This window comes from Nicotiana tabacum, chromosome 13, assembly GCF_000715075.1.
Source record: "Nicotiana tabacum cultivar K326 chromosome 13, ASM71507v2, whole genome shotgun sequence".
Classification (NCBI taxonomy): Eukaryota; Viridiplantae; Streptophyta; class Magnoliopsida; order Solanales; family Solanaceae; genus Nicotiana; species Nicotiana tabacum.
In genome coordinates this window covers 115,271,778-115,292,151 of record NC_134092.1, presented here as the reverse complement: position 1 = coordinate 115,292,151, position 20,374 = coordinate 115,271,778, and the positions used below count along the sequence as shown (strand labels likewise).

The 20,374-nt window shown below is 37.8% G+C and overlaps 1 protein-coding gene across 2 annotated transcripts in view; it reads right to left on the bottom strand.

Annotated features, from left to right (window-relative positions):
- Positions 1 to 346: 346 nt before the first annotated feature.
- The window catches only part of LOC107826316 (phosphatidylinositol 4-kinase beta 1-like), a 34,258-nt gene continuing 14,230 nt past the window's right edge, over positions 347 to 20,374 (bottom strand). Inside the window, exons 4-16 of one of the 2 annotated variants that reach the window (XR_012698151.1) lie at positions 17,221 to 17,353; positions 16,638 to 17,109; positions 15,584 to 15,664; positions 15,384 to 15,506; positions 12,372 to 12,441; positions 10,311 to 10,397; positions 10,116 to 10,220; positions 6,780 to 6,833; positions 3,363 to 3,506; positions 3,195 to 3,248; positions 3,031 to 3,105; positions 1,206 to 1,289; positions 347 to 1,123 (exon numbers count right to left, since the gene is read on the bottom strand). Coding sequence is in view for 1 of the 2 variants with exons in the window: in XM_075228350.1 (XP_075084451.1) it covers positions 1,022 to 1,123; positions 1,206 to 1,289; positions 3,031 to 3,105; positions 3,195 to 3,248; positions 3,363 to 3,506; positions 6,780 to 6,833; positions 10,116 to 10,220; positions 10,311 to 10,408; positions 12,372 to 12,441; positions 15,384 to 15,506; positions 15,584 to 15,664; positions 16,638 to 17,109; positions 17,221 to 17,353 (1,595 nt within the window). In the remaining variant the exon portion in view is untranslated. Of the gene's footprint in view, positions 1,124 to 1,205; positions 1,290 to 3,030; positions 3,106 to 3,194; positions 3,249 to 3,362; positions 3,507 to 6,779; positions 6,834 to 10,115; positions 10,221 to 10,310; positions 10,409 to 12,371; positions 12,442 to 15,383; positions 15,507 to 15,583; positions 15,665 to 16,637; positions 17,110 to 17,220; positions 17,354 to 20,374 lie in introns of both variants that reach the window. The other variant, XM_075228350.1, reaches the window with a different exon arrangement.

Sequence of the window (20,374 nt, the reverse complement as noted above, 5' to 3'; positions counted from 1 at the left end):
ATATAATAAAAAATGTAAAAAAATAAAATTAAAAGCAGGCTACAGATGTCGACATATGGATTCAAAAATTTTACATACTCCATTTTTCATGAAGCAAACCAAGGACTAAAACTCAACCAAACTCTTGCACGAGATGCCCTGGTATTATAGTTCTTCCAAACCTTACACTAGCACTCGAAACCAATAATAATCTTGAAGCATTACAATCATTCGATTGAATCAGGTAAAACCTTATATCCAATCTGCAAACCAAAACGACGCCTTAAGCTATGAGAAGATGTTAGAAGAGAAATCTTTTAAGTTCAAAACAAAAATCAATCCTATACGCATCATGAGTCGAGATTGCTGTAAAAACAAAAGGGGATATAAATTTCACTATGAAGAGCTGTGGTCAACAAAAGATATGATACAATACAACTCTGCTGTTTCACAGAAAGAATCAAAGACTGAAAATCAAGAAATAGCAGAGGCTGCAATTTCCCTAGGCTGCTATCTAGGTAATGCTTTTTGCCAAAATAAAAAGAAAAAAAGAATGAAAACCAAAATCGAAAGTAAAGAAGCTATTGTACAAACCAAATTTCATGCTGCACCACAACCTATCAGCAAACTCATGAAATTCAAACAATCCCAACAGCTTTATCCCGCGTTCTGTCAGCTAGCCACCTCTGTTGCATCTCTTACACATAGCTCTGTACAGTATGTACCCACAGGCCACAGATGGGTATACTTGACAAAATCTCGATTCTTGAGACACCCTTGCCTTTGTCCAATAATCTTGAAAATTGAGTGAAACTAGATATTAGCTCTTGGAGAGCTTGCATCTGGTACATTTCATACAACATCCGCAGGTACAATTACAAATTCCTCGGAAGAGAAGCAAATGGCAAGACAGCAATCCTTTAACCTCCGACTGCATCAGAGAATTGCTCTTTCCCAACCAAGCCCCTCTTAGCAAACAAGTTAGTGATAGACTCTCTTCACACATATCGTCACCTTTCGTGGTGGATAACTCAATTTGACCTCATAATATCCCATTTAAGACCCTCTGATAATAATCATATTGGCGAGTACGCCATGCATCCAAGCTACTGCTAATCAAAGAAAGTACCAAGGAAACACATTGCTGACAAAAACAAAGAGGGCATCATGACCATTTAGATGATAAAAACTAAAAAAACTAATGAAGTTATGTACCAGTAACAAACCTCTTCTGTTAAACTAAGATGAAATCTCTTTCTTAGGTTCTGAATTGTTCGGGGACCACCCTTGAAACAAGGATAACCAGAATCCTGACATAAAGATAGAGGGAAAACAGATTCTGTGTTATTCCAAGGAGATTAATGTATCAATTCCATAACGACGAATACTTGTTTGACCGAACAAGTATGCTTAGTAACTCAATCAGTGATACAATAGTTAGCTCATTCATAACCAAAACAAACAAGCAGAGGTTTAGGTAGATCCTTGATCTAAAGCAACGGTTATAGGAACCGCCTTTAAATCTCCTCCTCCTGTCGTCACACTTGTTACTAATCCCTCGTACATATCCTATATGATACTTCTTTGAATTCCTTCCTTTTCAAGCACCATGAAAGGACATTTTTATCCGCACTTCTTTGATAAAGTTCAACAAAAACAAACACAGTGAGTTCCCACAAGTAGGGTCTGAGTGTACGTAGACCTTACCCCACCATGGGAGGGCAGAGAGGTTGTTTCCGATAGACCCTCGGCTAGAGAGACTTTTTTTGATAAAGATAAGTTTTATTCATGAGAGGGCTAAATAAGCGCCCGTATACAAGAGGTATATCAAAAAAAGTAGAAAACCTAAAAAACTGGTTTTCCACGAATGACACCCAATCCTCTATATAAAAAGGAGTATCATCGGTGCACCAGAAGGGCGCACTCTATCATATGCTTTCTCTAAGTTAATGAATACCATGTGGAGATCCTCCTTCAGTCCTTCCTCCCCTAGTAAATTTCAATCAATCTCTTTTAGCGAAAAAATACTTTCTTTGTTGTAGACCCTTTATAATCTTGGGAAGTCTCAAAACGCTTTTCCAATAAACCAACTATAACTGTATTAAATTTTCTCTATGAATACAATATACTATATGAATGTGAGATTGACTTTTTCTCCCCTCCTGCCAATTGGTGAGACACTAATGGGAGACATGTTGAATAAATACAAGGCTATATTTTTAGCTTCTCGATTCTGTTTTTCACAGTTATAAAATCTTAATTAAGAAGAAGAAAAGTGATGCTCCAAACACATGTCTCTTTGATACTAAACACTAACATCTTCAGATCTTCTCTTGATATACGTGGCAAGTCAAAGAAATATATTTAATTTCAGATATCAAGTAGCATTACCATATTTTATACTGCATCTTCGATGGTATTGTTGAGATTAAAAAGAATAAAGTTAATATGGAAGTGTGGCAATCCCAGAGAGTGAAAAGGAGCTTAAAGCTAATATGGAAAACTATTCCCAACTGCATAATGTGGACATTATGGCTGGAGCGAAATAAAGCAAGATTTGAGGGGAAGAGGCTGCATATTGCCTGAGTAAAAAACAAATGCATCAAAAATTTGTATTTCTGGTGTTATAGTTAGATGAGATGGACCAGTATTTGGATTTTTTGCACTTATTAGAAGAAAATATGTAGTACGAATTAAGTAAGAGCTGTAGTCTGGTCTTGTACTTTTTCTGTGTACCATCTTGGTACCAGTTATAATAAAATCTTTACTTATAATAAAAAAAAAAGATTAAAAAGAATAAAGTTGGAGAAATAGTCATTCCTTGGTAAAGGCTCAACCTGCCACATCTGAATGTCTAAGATACTGAAAAATGGGAAGCTCTAGCAGCATTAGAACTACACACATTTCCCGAAATTCTTTCCTAGTTCTAGAAAATGCCCCGAGTCCTCATTCCGCCCTATGTTGGAAATTTCCATACATGAGAAACAAAGATTTTACATAATTTTAAACATGTATGAAAATTAGCAGCTGGAACTGTATATGAGCGTCTACCTGTAGCATCTCAACAAGAAGAATTATACGCTCTGCATGCTTCCGACATGTGAGAAACCCTTGGATGCATAGAACCTGAAGGCAGGAAATAAAAAAGCATAAAGCACAAACAATAGAAAAAGAAGTCCAGATACAAAATAAAATCTCAGTGAACAATATATTACTTTGAAATAATCAAAGAACTCGCTTGGAACTCCTTCAGCATCAGAATCCATGATCTAGCACAAATCAACCAAAAATATATGTTCAGAAACTGTATCAAACACCTTCAGAATATAAAATAACAAGGATAGAAATAAAAAGTTGACACGAGATTCTTCAGCAGCATATACCTCAAGGAGTTCGCGGGTTAATTTAAATGGTGCACTTTCGAAATTTACACCACCAGGTGAATTAGATAGCATGAAACCAAAGTCGATGTGTATGATATGTCCTTCTTCATCCAATAGAAGATTTCCGTTGTGTCGATCCTTTATCTAGCAACAGAAGCAGAACGGCTGGTAATCATTGCGATACCTACTGTACTAGGAAGCTAATAATGAAGACATTCATAGTATCCACATTAAGGGTGTGTTTGGTATGAAAAAACAAATTCAGAAAATGTTTTCCATGTTTGATTGGCTTAAATGTTTTGAAAAATATTTTCCTCATGAATTCATTTTACTCCAATTGGAGGAAAATATTTTTCCTACCAAGAGGAGGGAAAATATTTTCCAAAATTCTTTTTCAACCTTCCCCGCTCAACCAACCCAAGCCCACAACCCCCCACCCCCAACCCACCCCCTACCCCCTCCTCCTCCACCCCCATCCCATAGCGTTTGCCTAACTTATATATTTTTCAAAAAAATATTCTCTACTCACTAACCAAACACTAAAAAGTATTTTCCGGAAAAAAGTTTTCCATTCACCAACCAACATGGGAAAGCGATTTATAAAACTACTCATTTTCCTCCATAACAAACACACCCTAATAAAAATTAAAGAAAAATAAGGAAAAAGGAACAGACTTTAATCATGCACATTTTCTAGACCATTGGCACAACAGACATTTCAACGGTGAGAAACAAGTGACTTTAAGTGTGCCAAACGCGAGTACGAAATAACTCAATACAGGCTCGTGCTATGTTACACCACAAATAGCATACAACCATTATTTTTCTTGATAGGTAAGTGAACATCTTATTGAAACAAAAGGAGCATAAAAATTCTGTTGTGAGTTACATCATGATAACCTTAAAAGTGTATCTATTTCCATATCCACGAACCTTACAAAAATTCAGTTCCTACTAGTCTAATGTGAGAGGTAACTGAGGAAATCTAAGAGCTATCCACACCATATACAATCTGCATATTGCACCAAAAGCTAAGAGGAAAAAAAAATTGAACTTCAGTTTGTGAACTCTTCCTTTTGCCTCTGAAACGTCTGAGATTCCTTTCTTTTCAATTGACCCACCAATACCATACAACCATTATGATTGTCATAAATCACAATTATTTGAGTTATTGAACTTGATCTAGAGGGGGAAGTCATGAAGACTTTTCCTTGATAAACAGGAAAACCAACTTTTGGGTCATACACCCACATACAACAAACCTTTACCACTTCTCTAACACACCGCGGCATGTCATATTCTTTATCCCTTGAATAACAAGGGCACCACTTTATCTACCGTTATGAAGAAACCTAATCGGTTCAGGGTCTGCAAGGCCATAATATCCCTGCTTCTCCATCTTCCGCTATTTGATTGTGTTCTAGCTCTTCCTTTCCAGCTCTAAGGATTTCTTGCATTCTATGCAAATTTTATTTTCCGATCAGCAGTTTCAATTTTCTCTCGCATTAAATTCCATATGGAAGTTATGGAAAGTGACAGCCATCGTATGGTGGACCGTACTGAACCTGTTTAGTACACATTGCTCAATGCCGGCCACCATCAAAGATATGTTGTTGCTAGGCCTTCAAGAGAGCGCAAAGAGGATGCAGAGAACGGAATGCAACTCCTTGCACTAATGTGGTACTGTAGAGACAACAACAACATACCCAATATTATCCCCTACCGTGGGGTCTGGGGAGGGTACTGTGTACACAAACCTTACCCCTACCTTGTGAGGATAGAGAGGTTGTTTCCAATAGACCATCGGCTCAGAAAAGCATAAGCACCACATTAATGAAAATATAGACAAGGAACAGTATCAAAAAGCCATATAAAAGCAGAATAAAAACAACAAGACAGTAAGGTGATCAACAATGAAAGAAAACAACGGTTAGCCATAAAAACCTACTATCAATATAAAGCGAGACTGCGTGCCAATACTACTGTTATGAACACTCTAGACTACCTACTCTACTACCCTAATCCTCGATCTCCATACCTTCCTATCAAGGGTCATGTCCTCGGTCAGCTGAAGCTGCGCCATGTCTTGCCTAATCACCTCTCCCCACCTCTTCTTTGGCCTACCTCTACCTCTCCGTAGGCCCTCCAATGTCAACCTCTCACACCTCCTCACCGGGGCGTCTGTGCTCCTCCTCCTAACATGACCAAACCACTTAAGCCGCGCTTCCCGCATCTTGTCCTCAATAGGGGCGACACCCACCTCGTCGCGAATAACCTCATTTCTGATCCTATCTAACCTGGTGTGCCCGCACATCCATCTCAACATCCTCATCTCTGCTACCTTCATCTTTTGGACATGAGCGATCTTAACTGGCCAACACCCAGCCCCGTACAACATCATTGGTCTGACCACCACTTTGTAGAACTTACCCTTAAGTTTTGGTGGCACCTTCCTGTCACACAAAACACCGGAAGCGAGTCTCCATTTCATCCATCCCGCCCCAATACGATGTGTGACATCTTCATCAATCTCCTCATCCCCTAGATAATAGATCCAAGATACTTATTAAAACTCCCTTTCCTAGGGATGACCTGCGAGCCCAGCCTCACTACCCCTTCCCTCCTTGAGTCTCGCCACTGAACTTACACTCCAAGTATTCTGTCTTGGTCCTGCTTAACTTGAAACCTTTAGATTCCTAATGTGGTACTGTAGAGAAAAAAAATGGACAGCCTTGGGGAGATGAGTGGTGGAAATTACTGTTGTATAGATGAGAGGAAGCTTATGTTTCGTAAATTCAGTGCACCCACGGAGTCCCTGTTAGCAAAGATGTCTGGTACTTTCTGACTTTATGTAGAACATCATATTTTTGTATAGGTTCTCAACTTTTGTTTACCACTAGTATACCAAGAGTTACTGTTTGATCAAAACAATTGTCACTTTATCCCAAAAAAGGTGATAGACAATTATCACATTTCTTTATGTCTATTATCAAAGGGCAAATGTCATAAAATTTCATGCTTGACTTTTTCTAATTGTAGTAAGCCCAGATATCCCAATTGTTACAATTTTAAGTTCATGTAGGATATGCAGTCCAATCATTTTTAAAGATATTGGGTCAGCATTTACATTTAGACTTTTTTTCTCCCAAACACCTTTTTCCAACTTTCATCTCTTTTTTTTTCCAGTTTTTATGGGTACAGGGGCACACAAAGAGACTAAAGATTTGCATTAAATACTCAAAAGATATGGCTAGCATGCAGCCCATGTAAAATGGAACTATCTCGGTGAGACATATTAGAGATAGAAGCATCTGCTGACAACAGAATATGTGATCGGTGTCTTATGCTTCTTCTTGCAATCATCAGATTAAATAAAGAAAAACGTAAAATTATACAGAGAGAAGTCACCCAGTTCACCTGCAAAAGGTAGCAAACCAGAGAATATCCAGCCATGCTTTCGACAAAATTTCTCTGCATGTAAAAGAAATAAAGATTGATAAAAATAAGGAGTCTTTTTATTTTACAAGTCCCAAGCCCAAGTAAAATCAAGTAAAGGAAATAGAAATGCGACTCAGCAAAACATAAGAGAGAGATCCTTAACTATACAGCAAGAATTACATAATGAAGCAGGTAAAAAACTGTTAGGCAGCACCAACTTATCATCCAAACTATTTCCCAAGAGAAAAGCCCTCAGAAAAGGAAAGGCTCGATAACGAAGATATAACTTAATTTAGTAAACCTGTTCCAGTCATTGACTAGATCACACAGTTCAGCCTTCTGACATATCTGACAAGAGTTTCCTTCTTCTTTTATTCATTCCCTTTTCTTGAACTTAACAATGGAGACATATACAACATATTCTCTTCGAGGTTCTCTGAACAAAATACTACTTGTTAATTATGGAATTTAGACAAATTCCTCATTGCAAAACTTCATTTCATAGCTTCTCCAGCATCGATCTTCAAAAGACATGTAAAGTTCACTAGTCTGCTGGATGTACCCATAAAACTTTTCTTTCACACTTGTTACCCGAAACAACAGTTCAGAAATAATAAACATAAATGAAAACATAATCAACAAGGACCATCACCCTCATCATATTCGCACTTCTATTATGTTCCAAAGTGAAGTGCACAGGAGTCCCCCAAACTACAACAGTTCTGGCATTCCAGTATCTTTTAAAGCGAGTAGCAAAAAAGCAATAAGCCTCCAGGCGAACAAGAAATGAGAAATGAAGCACATACTCCCTCCGGTCCACTTTAATTGATTTTTTGGCTTTTTATTGTGGTCCACAATATTTGATTTTTTCAGATATCAAGAAGGAATTAACTTCATTTCCAATGAACAAATTGAGGTTAATATGGTCAATTTCATTGTTAATTAATGCTAAAAGGTGAATTTCTTAATATGTGTGAAAACAGCCAAATAATCAATTATATTGGACCGGAAGGAGCACTTCTTTGAAGTAACGTGCACAATTTTCAAATACAATAATTACAAACATTAAAATTGTAACAAACATCATTACATTCATTATCCAATATCCGAGAATGACTACATCACACCTAACCCAGAATAAATATCATTAAACTGTAAGTTCAATAAGCCCAACAGGATCACTGGAAGATACATTCGATGGAACAAGGAATAACTGCTTTAGGATTGTACTAATGTCTAGCTTTAGTTGCAAGAATCATTTATTATTTTCCTAACAATGAGTCAATAAACCAAGAATTTGCAAAATAAAAACGAGATAGAGAACAAACACGAAAATAAATAATTTTTTCGTTAATAGCAAGAAAGTAAAAAAGTGACATAAGAGAAAAGTCGAAAAGCAGAATAGTGGTAGAAGAGGACACGCACACAAGATAAGAGGCACCATGAAGAAACAAAAGTAAAATAGAATTAAAAATCATGATATTCAATTACCAAGGCGTGGATATCACATTTTTACCAAAAAAAAGTTATTAGTTCTTTTGCCTCGCACCCAGGCCTCAAGCAACAAACAAGCAATTTCTCTAACGGCAGGAACAATTACTACCACTGTGGAAGTCCAACATCGAGTGACAAAATATTTCTTCCCTTTCTTTATGAGAAATCAATAGAATGAGGAAGCTAGATTGGTCTTTTCATCTCTCCACCATAACAAAATGTTTTGAACAATATATCAGGAGTGCTCAAAGATAAGCATGGTGTGACTGGAAAAAAGAATGAACACAAAAGAAACACGAGAGAAACAGGTAAATAAAACCAGTAAAAGCAGAGTAATTGCGCACCAGAGAAGAAGGAAAAAAGATGTATTAATGTTCGCTTCGTTCGCTATGCACAGACTTTTCCGAAGTCATTCGCTTCGTTCGCTATGCACAGACTTTTCCGAAGTCGTTCGCTTCACTCAGCCAATGATCCCTTCGGAATGCTTATCACGTTTAGTTAACACTGGGGACTCTACCCCTTAATACTCATTTTACAGCATTTAAACCTTTCAACATTTTCAAGCCCCTAACATGAATCCTCGGAGGAAACTAAACCCCGAAAAAGAGAAGAAAAAAAAAACAGAAACGTTTGCTCACAGTATGTTCAACTTGAATGGAAGCGTGACATAATAGATGCAGGGTTAGGTGTCATGTGACTGGGGATAATAGAAATGACAAATAACTCTGAACTCTGCATAGAGTTCAGAGTGAAGTGCAGGATTTGCATGGTGAAAGGTCTATGAATAAGTTGGAGAGCTACTCAGGGTACATCTGCTGAACCCAATAGGGTATTAAATGAACCGTAAGAATATTTTGTTGACGAATCTTAAAATACAATAACTTGCTAATAGTACTTTTTTATGATCGTGTTGCTCAAGCCGGCTTGTGCACACCTCAACTAATCCACAAGACAACCTACAACGAAAAATCAGCACATGTTCAAGGCTGGAGCAGATGAGGTCATACTGAGTGATTTAGTTGGAATTCAAATCTGTGACCTCCACATTGTTACTCCTTGCTTCAACCACTCAACTATCCCCTTAGCAACAAGAAGTTGCAATATCGGATGCATCTAGCACTACTTGACCAGTCCTAGATGAGGGGGGTGACGAGGCAGGGTATGGAAAGGAGGAGAGGTCCAATGCAAAGGTCCGCAGCGAGGGCAATATAATATTGATGGTAGAGGAAAGTTGTAGAAATTGAAGGGCGGGGTGTAAAAGGAGTGTCAGAGAAGGAGGGGGGACAAGTTGGAGAAAGTGTTGAATTGATAAAGGAGAAGAAAATATAAGTGGAAAAGAGCAAGAAAGAGGCATAAACAAGGAATATTAGGATTCCTTTTTCTCCACAATACTCATCAGAGTGGAAATTTTGGACAATTGCAAAGGTTAGTGTATAGTGGGGAAAACACTTAATTTTCTTTTACCATCTTCTAATAGCCTTCGGCTTGAGTATCCCCATGAGCACTATTCATTTCCACATCACTTAGTTAGCAGTTTTTATCATACTTTCATCTTGGAATATTGTAAAACCTTTGTATCATACTTTTTCCTCTTGCCTTGGTTCAGTAACGCTTCTAATAAGCTCTAATCATGCTTCGATTGGACAAGGAAGATAGTTATCTAAAAGTTCAAACATAGAATATAAACACGTTGCGGGTTGCTTTAGTACAATTACATCCGATAAAGACGGGGAAAGTATAAATTGGAGGCACCCTTGAGAAATTCAAAAGAGACAGTAGTAAAGCACAAAGGCTACAAACTTTTTTCATCACGATTTTTACCTGGGCGAGCTTAAAAGTTGGAGAATTCTCCTGATACTTGGCAACATAAAAGTCATGTAGACTTGTGATGTCAGGAAATCTACTTTTAATAGAATGAATTGAGGCCTGCAAAACAATGATCAAAACTGCTATCAAGAATATCCGCAGCAAAATAAAGAATGCTCAGGTTATCAAGAAAAAGCTAACATAAGTTACCGTATCTGGAATTGTTTCAATTAGTGCAGTGTAAGAGGATGTAACTAAGACTTCATAAGGACGCAACCAAAGCGGCAGACCAGCTTCCTGGAAGATATCTACCATTTCAAAATACTCAAACAATATGAGCACGTAATCCTTGAGAGCATAAAACAATATTAAAGGTCAACAGCAACAACATGAATCTCCACAGACATTGGCATATCTAGGAATGAAAGCCTAGCTATAAACCTAACAATTGCAGGACGACGAAAAACATAAAATGAGATCACTCTTTCGGCAGAAAGAACTACTCCTATTAACTTTTGAAAGTATATTGGGAAGGAACAGAAGCCTTCTTGTGAGCTAGTAAAAATGTAAAATACTGAACAAATAACTTCCATAACAAATAAGGTAACTGACACATAATGTGCAACCAAAATGTTTTTACCAAATATTACCAAAAATCATTTTCTGAATTTCATTCATTAATACTATTCATTGTTTTATAAAACTTTGTGAAGCATCAGTTTAATGTGAATTAAATATGATTTTTACCAGAATATCAAGAGTTCTAAATTGCTTGTGGAAAGACAGCCTTCACTAAGACAGGAGTTCACATAAGAGGACTGTGTGTCTCATTACCCAATAAAAGAGCTCAAGAAAAATAAATGCAAGTCCAAAGTCTTGGTGAAGACCGACTTGTAGGATATCATAAAGCCTATTGACGACAAGCAAATATATACCCGATAACGTTCGATGTGACTGATACCTATAAGTAAAATATATATCCCTGCTGAATCAACCTTGCAACACAAACCCCAACTTAAACTGTGAGGCCTAAAAGCAAGGTTGAATATCCGCTAAAAAATAGGCTAATTACAATGGTGGTGCCCGGTCCAACTTGCGCACACCTCAACTATTCCACACGGGCATCCACTACCGCCCACCAAGACAAGTATTAGGTAACTTTGCTCACAAGGCTTAGGCAGATTGAAAGAAATTACCCAACATTTTTTTTCTGTTGGGATTTGAAACCTGGCCTCTGATTGTTTTTGCCCACCTCAATTACAGCTAAGGTACACCCTTGAGTGCACATTCTCATGTTACTTAAAGAAAAATGGAGAAAACCTCAATGTGATAGAAGATCGTTAGCTGAATAAGTCCTCAGATAGCCTAACCTTCTCTTGCTTAAGGACAACGTAAAAACAAACGTTACTCGGACATATGGCTTTGCTAACCAAATGTTTTAGAACTTTCATCACATAGTACAATATATGTGTAATATGCAAGATTTAAATTCTTGAATTCATCAGTATTTTCTCTAGGCAAAGTTTGTACTCATCAAATTTCTTAAATTATTTCCTTTCTTATGGTTTCTTTTACGAATTAGTTCTATTTATTACTAGATTAGCATATTTACTTTGCCCTGTTCTACATTTTTTTCCTGACCATATGTCAGAATTTTGCCTAAATATCCCTGAATGCTATTTTTTCCAAATATTTTTTTTTTTTTTTTTGGAAATTTCCTGCATCAAAATTTTACCTTTTAACTTTAAGGTCTTAGTGCTGAATGTATTTCAGAGCAAAATCCAAGAAATTTTGCTACAAAAAACATTCTGCATCCAAAAACAATTCACATTTCACTTTTTGAACAGAGTCAAGTTGAAGACCCTATTCAAGCATGAAAAACAAATACAAAAACTAATAAAGCAGAAACGAGTTACATGACAACCGGGCCCATCTGCTTTCTCATATATGACTGTTCATGTACAGGGGAAGAGTTCTAGACCTCTAGTAAATTCAATTCAATAACTTAGTAATAACTCGGGGAATATTTATAATGAGCACTCCCCTCTCCTAGTCATATAGCAGATCCTCACTCCTTAAATCTCCCCTTCTGCCAAAAGTTACATTGAGTTCATTTAGACAAAAAATTGAAGAAAAGAATTTACCAAAAAGAAGTCAAAGCCATCTAAAAAAGGGTAACCCAAAATAAAATAAAATAAAATAAAAACAGATAACCTACAAAGGAAACAAAAAATTACAACAATGGAGGATCTTTGAATCCAAGATACCTACCGTAGAAGTGGGAGATAAGTTGTACAGCAAGATGCTCCTGTCTGCAGTCATCACCACTCTTGACAATGAACTAAATGAAACCACAATTTAAGCACGTCAGTTGCTACTTCAGAGAAAAACACAATTTGATATTGGGAAATAACTGTATTAGAAAAATATAATGAGAAACAACTGTGTATCCCCAAAAATATAGAATAAAAAGGAAGCAGCAAAAGATAATGGAGACAACTTTTTATAATCGTGAAAGTTCTTTAAACAATCAATTATCAACTTAATTAAGTCCCACTTCATCCCTATTGTTTCTGGTGACAAAAGGAATAAAAAAACTCAAAGAGATAAAGGACATATGGGAATCCAAAAAACTAGTGGCAGAATGCTTGAACGTTTTGAGGTTCTCAACGGAGTTTGACTAGAAAGTTCAACCTAATTTCACGGGTTCCCTCCCTACTCCTGAGTGAAAAGGCAAGGTACGTACTAGGAAACCTGACTTTAAAGAATTATTGACTCACAGAGCATAAGAAGTTTCGGACAAACTTGAGTAACATGTTGCTTCAGATTTCATGATTTATGCAGGGCACCAAAAAGAAAAGCCCAAAAAATAGAGCAGGTCTAAGACATTACTGGACTTCCTTGTTATACAAAAAAACTATCCCCTGGGGGTAGGTTAGTACTAATCAACAGTGTGTTAGATTACTTACCCCCACCCCCAAAAAAAAAAAATACCATGTCTTTGTTCCCTCTGTCGATTCGGGCGGCAAAAAGGATGGATAAATTACAAAGAGATTTCTTATGACAAGGAAACAGAGAACAAGACATTTAATTTGGTAGAACGGGAAACTGTCTCCATTCAGACGAGGAGGTCTGGGTATCAAAGACTTGAGAGCTCAAAATACCAGTTTGCAGCATAAATGGCTTTGGAGATTTATCAGGGAGGAGGTGCCTTTAGGAGATTAATGGATGAAGGTTACTGTAACCAAATATGGGCTTCTCAACCCTTCGATTATGAAACAACCACAATTCCTAATACATGTGCGTCTGGAGACATATGAGCGCACACTGGGACTGTTTCCAACCCAAGACCACAGTAGTTTTGGGAGATGGCAGGAAAACGAGATTCTGGCTAGATATTTGGCTCAACCAGTCACCCCTAAAGGATCAGTACCCAACTTTATACAATGTGGCACGAAATTGATAATGACTAGGCACAATATCAATGACTGAGAAATGGACAGCTTATGTTCATTGCTTCTCAGACCTCACAAGACCCCTCTCTCACTTTGCAGGACAGATATTATACAGTGGAAATGCAATGCTAAAGGAATGTTTACTATCAAATCTAGCTACGAGCAGCTAAGTCCCACTGTTGCTCATAACTGGACTTGGAAATGCATCAGGAGAAATAAAGCACCACTGGAAATTGAACGTTTTCCATGGTTGATAGCCAAGGAAGCCAGCCTTACACATGAAAATCTTTAGAAAAGGGGAATCAACATCTACAGCAGGTGCTGCCTTTGTCAGAAGCAAAATGAGGATGTCAATCATTTGTTTCTTCATTGCTCTTTCACCTCCCGGATCTGGATATTCTTTTTCAACATTCTGGGAGTGATTCGGACCATGCCAAAGACAACGAAGGAGCTCTTACAATGCTGGCATTTCAAAAGGTTGGGAAATACAGGAAAACTTGAATGGTCCGTAATATGGTGGACTGTTTGGAAGGAAAGAAGCACAAGATTTTTCAAGGCAAATGGAATCTGTAGTTAGCATTAAGCATAGATGTATATCCTCACTTCTTTATTGGGTGCAACCTGGCTATTGCAAATGACATAGATGCCATGGTTAATTTTTTCAGTTCATTACAGTCTGTAATGCAACTTCCTCATGTATATATCTTACAGCACTTGTCACTGAATATCAATGAACTACATTTACCAATCAAAAAATCACTAGAAAGAGACAAAACATACTATGTGTTAAAGAAATGGACCTTAAGCCTAAATCAGGAGGTGAGGATTGCCCAAGACCATAAGGAGACCAATACCCCCATCCCTCTACCGATGTGGGACTCAACAACCCCCCCCCCCCCGGGCTAGCCTAGGATTGGACATCTGAAGCGTGGACAATATAAGATAGATGGAGATGGAATAGTTAAATTGAAAGCAACATCTCTTTCAGCATTTCCACAAAAAGGACCTAGGAAGATAGAAGTATTTCCTAGGTATAGAAGTCGGGCAGTCCAAATCAGGAATTGACATCTCATAGCGTAAGTATGCCCTAGACATTTATGAACCCAATATTAAACTTTCTACCATGACAGGGGAGCCCCTTAGTGATCCTGGAAGGTACAGGTGGCTGGTTGGTAAGTTGAACTATCTCACATTACTCGACCTGACATTGTCCTTCCTGTGAGTGTAGTAAATCAGTTTATCTGTGTGATACTCATTGAGATGCAGTTGTTCGTATTCTCTGGTACATAAAATAAGCCCCCATGCAAAGGATTGCTTTTTGAGGATCGAGGTCATGAGCAGATTGTTGGATACACAGACGTTGATTGGGCTGGCTCACCTTCTGATAGACGGTCTACATTTGTTTATTGTTTTCTGGTAGGAGGTAATTTGGTGTCTTGGGAAAGCAAGAAACAAAATGTGGTTGCTCGATCTAGAGCAGAAGCTGAATATCGAGCAATGGTTGTGGCAACTTGCAAACCAATTTGGATTAAACAGTAGCTCAAGAGGTGAGGATTGCATATGACCATATAGGGAGACCAATACCCCATCCCACTACCAAAGTGAGACTCAACACTATGTGTATAACATATGCTTATTTTTTACAAGGAATATGCATATGATATATTTCATAAGAAGTTTTGCATGTGTATGTCTACATGTCCTAATCATTGGCAGCAAATCCAACCTTTCTCTTTATACACAAGCAAGCACACATGTCATACTAATCTATCAAAAATCACAAAGACAATATCAAGGAGACAATATAAATACAGATGGTGGAACTCACAGATGTCAAGTCCCAGCCAGGTACTTTCCCATAAACGGAGCATTTGCGTATTCTTTCCTTCTTGACTTCCCAGAGTTCTCCAGAAAGTGCATCACTAACCTTGGGAAGACCACCATTTGTGACCTGTTATCGATAAGATTATCACGCAAATGTAATTATAGATTCTATAGCCGAGGAACAACATCCAACATCGTTTATACCTTTGGTTGCGCATCAGATGAATCCTGACCAGCCCCTTTCAAAGGGAGTCCAGGAGGTGCTTCTCCTTTTAATGCAGCTAACTGTAAAGAGAACCATGTTTTTGATTTTTTCATGTATGGAAAAGTATCAAGGGAACAAGTACGACTCTTGAATAAAAATCATGCAGTAGTGATAATGATAGAGAACCATCTCTCCCAAAAGGTGAACATACCAGAGAAACAATGGTAATCACCTTCAAAAGTAAATCCCCAAGTGGGAGTTGGAAACCATCACATGAATCTCAACAAGATGCCTAACAGATATTAGATTATGACCATCTATATTTTGCTTGACAAATAATAAGAGTGCATCAACACCAAAGATCCGCTCATCCCGGCACTCAATGACACTAATCTCTCCACTAAAAACAGCAAACAAGAAGACGATGTCGAACTAATACTTTCAACACAAAAAACTCCTCAATTTCATCAAAACTTCCAGTTTCAGTTCACACCAAAGCAGTTAAAAACTACCACAAATTTGCAATAATGGATCAAAATGCTGAGCTCAATGATTTTGGAGGTGTGTTTCATTCATACCTAATAACTCCCAACAAGCACCATAGGATCCCTTATCTTTCTGCACTAAACCTAGACTTCTAAAGCAAACACAATTGCTTAGCAGCATGATCCTATTACCAAAATTGAGGTCAATTTTTGGAGTGGATGTTCCCCTCTCAATAGACAAAACAATTAAATGAAAGATGAATCCACCTAATACTTTATTTGATAAAACTCAAAAATGTCCTGGTGACTTAAGCATACATCTTTGATGTCTTGACGGACAAATACTAAGGATATTTGGTCATATAGAGGCTAGACCAGAAGAATGATGAAAAGACAAATACTAATTCCAAATGAAAGAAGACATTCACTCATCTCACGAAGATCATATACTACACTTGATCTTAGCCAAAAGGCAGTACTGCATCTCGCGAAGATCCAATAAGCATACAGAAACTTCACTTTAGGAGTGTAAAAGAATTTTTACATATGCAGCAGACATGAAGATTACCTTGACTTCCTCGATAGCTACTGTACTGGGAACCCTTCGATGCTCTTTCTTTCTTGGTGGATCTTGGTCCACGATATCCTCCATCCTAACACCAGGATCTACAGTCAAGATAACCCGTACCCATTCTGAATCAAAAGCATCTGACTTCAATGGAAGTGATGGGACCTCTCTACATTGACTACAACTTTCTGAAGCAGAACCAAGGCTGCAATGATCTGTTGCAGACTCTGATTGCTTCTCCACCGAAAAATTCACTCGCACAAATTTCACTTTGGCATCCCATAATTGAGTCATTGCCTGGTCTATGGCCTGAGATGCAGACATTGACATCCTGTCAAAACCATTGTGGTACATATCTTGTCCTGTCCACAGAGGGTAAGCCCAAGGAGGAGGTTTTGGCAATAAAACATCTCCATTTGCCAGAGGGATCCCTCCCTTTGAGAGCTTTTGAGGATTGGATGTGTCTTTTGTACTGTCATTTGCATGGAAGTGAAAAAGAAAGAACAAACATGAGACAGTGGTAAACAGAAACCAGCCTGTTAATAGTAAATGTGTCTTTGGGTCATAAATTTCTTTAACTTACTTGGGGCTTTCACATTTTAAAACTTCAACACATATCAAATAAGGAGCCTTTTCTCTTGAATTCAAGAGAACAGCTTCATCTTCAGGTATGTGAAGAACACGATACATTCCCTTTCCCATTGGAAAGCACACTCCTGTAGCATATCGAAGATATTAAGACGACAGAATTGAACTAAAAGCTACAAAGGAAATATATTTTGATTTAGCTAAGAGTTGCAAAGGGAATATTTTTTGGGCACAAATTTGCATGCACGGGAATTGAAAAATAAAAGTAGGAAAACCATCATAGCCCACACAACATTAAATGACACACTCTTAATATACAAGACTTACTGCCAAATCAAAGACTTTGTCTATCTGTTTTATGTCTTCACTACCTGCTTTTCTTACCTGCACTTACTGATACATCCTCCATCTCAAAATACTTGATCAACTTTCATACTCAATCTGCCTGTATTTACTCGACCAATTTAAATGGGAAGGCGTTTTATCTCCAAATACTAAGACTAATACTCCTGATCTCCCACTTTACCTGACCCACCAGCAATTCACAAGGTCAACAGCACTGCTTTAACTTCATACAACAACAATGCCTCAACCGAAACTAGCTAGGGTTGACTATATGAGTCTCAATATCCACTCCACCCCATCTGGACCAGTTTCATTCTAACACTCAATAGTATATATTAGGGTTCTCCCACACTAAAAGTTTTTTGCGTTTTATGCTGACATACAATTCCCTACAAAAATTTAACTCCTGGCAAATAACTAACCTAACGTAAGTGGCTCAACAGTTTACGTCTTAATCCCAACTAATTGCCTATGTAGATCTTTTGCTTCCATTGTGGTCTGTTCTTCGCCACTCTGTACGAACTCCAAGAGACTGACTGTAAGTCTGTAAGTCTGTAGACAAGTCCCTCCACCTGCTTTGACATCATGAGTTAATTATTATTGGGTAAAAGACTGGTGACCAAAATAGAGTTCTTTATGTAGTTTCTAACTCTATAATTTTATATCCAAAAGACAGTAGACATAAATCCCTGACAATAGTTAATATTGGGAATCCCTTCTTGATAATGGCCCCGTGCAACAGCAAGAGTTGAACTTTCACAAAGGCGGCACCAATATTGAAGAATGGGAAGTGGAGGATGCTGAACCTCTCCAACATCAGGATCTTTTTCTTGAAAAAGAGATGGAAGCAACAATTTGGATCCATCAAAATTTGCTAAAATTGTGGAAAATGTTCGGGGTTGATTTCCAGGGACACGAAGAAGCCTTGGAGTTGTTAAAGCAAATTGACAGCTGCAGACAAGCCAGAAGAATGGAAGCAGATGAGAATATTAAGAAAGCTAGATTCAAAGGTACCCAAGAAATGAAAGGGCTAGCTTCTTTCGATGTAAAATTTTAAGAGAAATGGTGGAAGGAACAGGGGGAAAGGTGTTCTATCTATTGGATCATGAAGATTAAATTAATCTCATGGAATGTAAGGGGATTGAATGACATGGAGGAAAGAAGGATTGTGAACAGCTTAGTGCTCAACTGGAAAGCTGGAAAGCTGATATTCTCTGTTTCTAGGAGACTAAATTGGAGGAGAAGTAAAGGAATTTGTCAAGCGGATATGGGGAGGGAGATGGGTGAAATTTGCTTGTTTGAAAGCCAGTGGTACTTGGGGGGTGGGGGTGGGGGATCATGATGTTATAGGATAGTAGAATTTGGAGAGGGGAGGTACTGCACATTGAAGCATATACTTTGACTTGCAAATTTGAGGCTTTTCGCAAATTTTTGAATGACACATTACAGAGGTCCATGGGCAGTTTGTGGAGACTTTAGCGTCATTAGGTTTCCTTCTTAAAAAAGGAACCGCAATAGGAGATCTAGAGCTTTGGTGGAGTTCTCTGATTCTATAGAAGATATGAACTTGATTGACCTCCAATTGAAAGGAGTTTCTTTTACCTGATTTAAAGGGGATAATTTAAAGGAAATAATCATATCAGTGCTTCCCGAATTGATAGAGTTCCAATTTCTAAAGAGTGGGATGAAAATTTTAGAAACATCAAACAAATCCTTCTTCAAAGATTGCACTAAGATCATGTTCATGTGGCTCTACAATATTGCTCCTGGGGGCAAGTCAAAACCCATTTCAAGTTTGATAACTGGTGGTTGGATACTGAAGGATTTATAGACAGAATCAAAGAATGGTGGACTTCTTTTGAATTTTCAGGTAAACCAAATTATATCCTAGCTTGCAAACTTAAAACCCTCAAAGGTAAGCTGAAAGAATGGAGTAGAAGCAACCAGGGGAATTTAGGCATGCAAAAGGCCAATTTGCTTAGTCAACGAATAGCCTTGGACTCACTCCAGGATGCAACAGCATTGACAGAGGAAGAATCAATTAAGAAGGCAACTCTTCTTATGGAATATGAGGAACACATTAAAAATGAAAATATTGCATGGAGGCAAAGATCCAGAGCTCTTTGGCTTAAGGAAGGACACACAAATACAAAGTTTTTTCACAAAGTTGCTAACGCACACAAGAGAAGCAACAACATTGACCAATTAGTGATTCAAGAAGAAACAATTGAGGAGCCAGAAAGAATCAAGAGCGAGATTATCAAGTTCTATAAAAATTTATATACAGAGGCGGAAGAATGGAGACCTGGAAGCAATTTTGATAACTACCCCGTAATATCTGAGGAAGAAAAGGAGTTCCTACAAGGAAATTTTGATGAACAAGAGGTCTTGGGTTGTTTGAAGATGTGTGCAGTGGATAAGGCCCCCAGAGTTCATGGATACACAATGGTTTCTTTCATTAAATGTTGGGATGTGTTTAACAGGACATAATGCATGCTTTCCATAACTTCCATTCTCATGTAATTTTCGAAAGAAGCTTCAACGCAACATATATTGCTTTGATTCCTAAGAAGATAGGAGCTAAGGAGTTGAGAGAGTGTATACAAGTTATTTTCAAAGGTACTGACAGAAAGACTTGAAAGGGTGATTGACAAATTGGTGGACTCACAACAGATGATCTTCATCAAAGGAAGACAAATAATGGGTGCTTCTTTAACAGCTAATGAAGCTGTGAATTCTAGAATCAAACAACAAAAAACCATGGATTCTTTGTAAACTAGACATTGAGAAGCCGTATGATCATG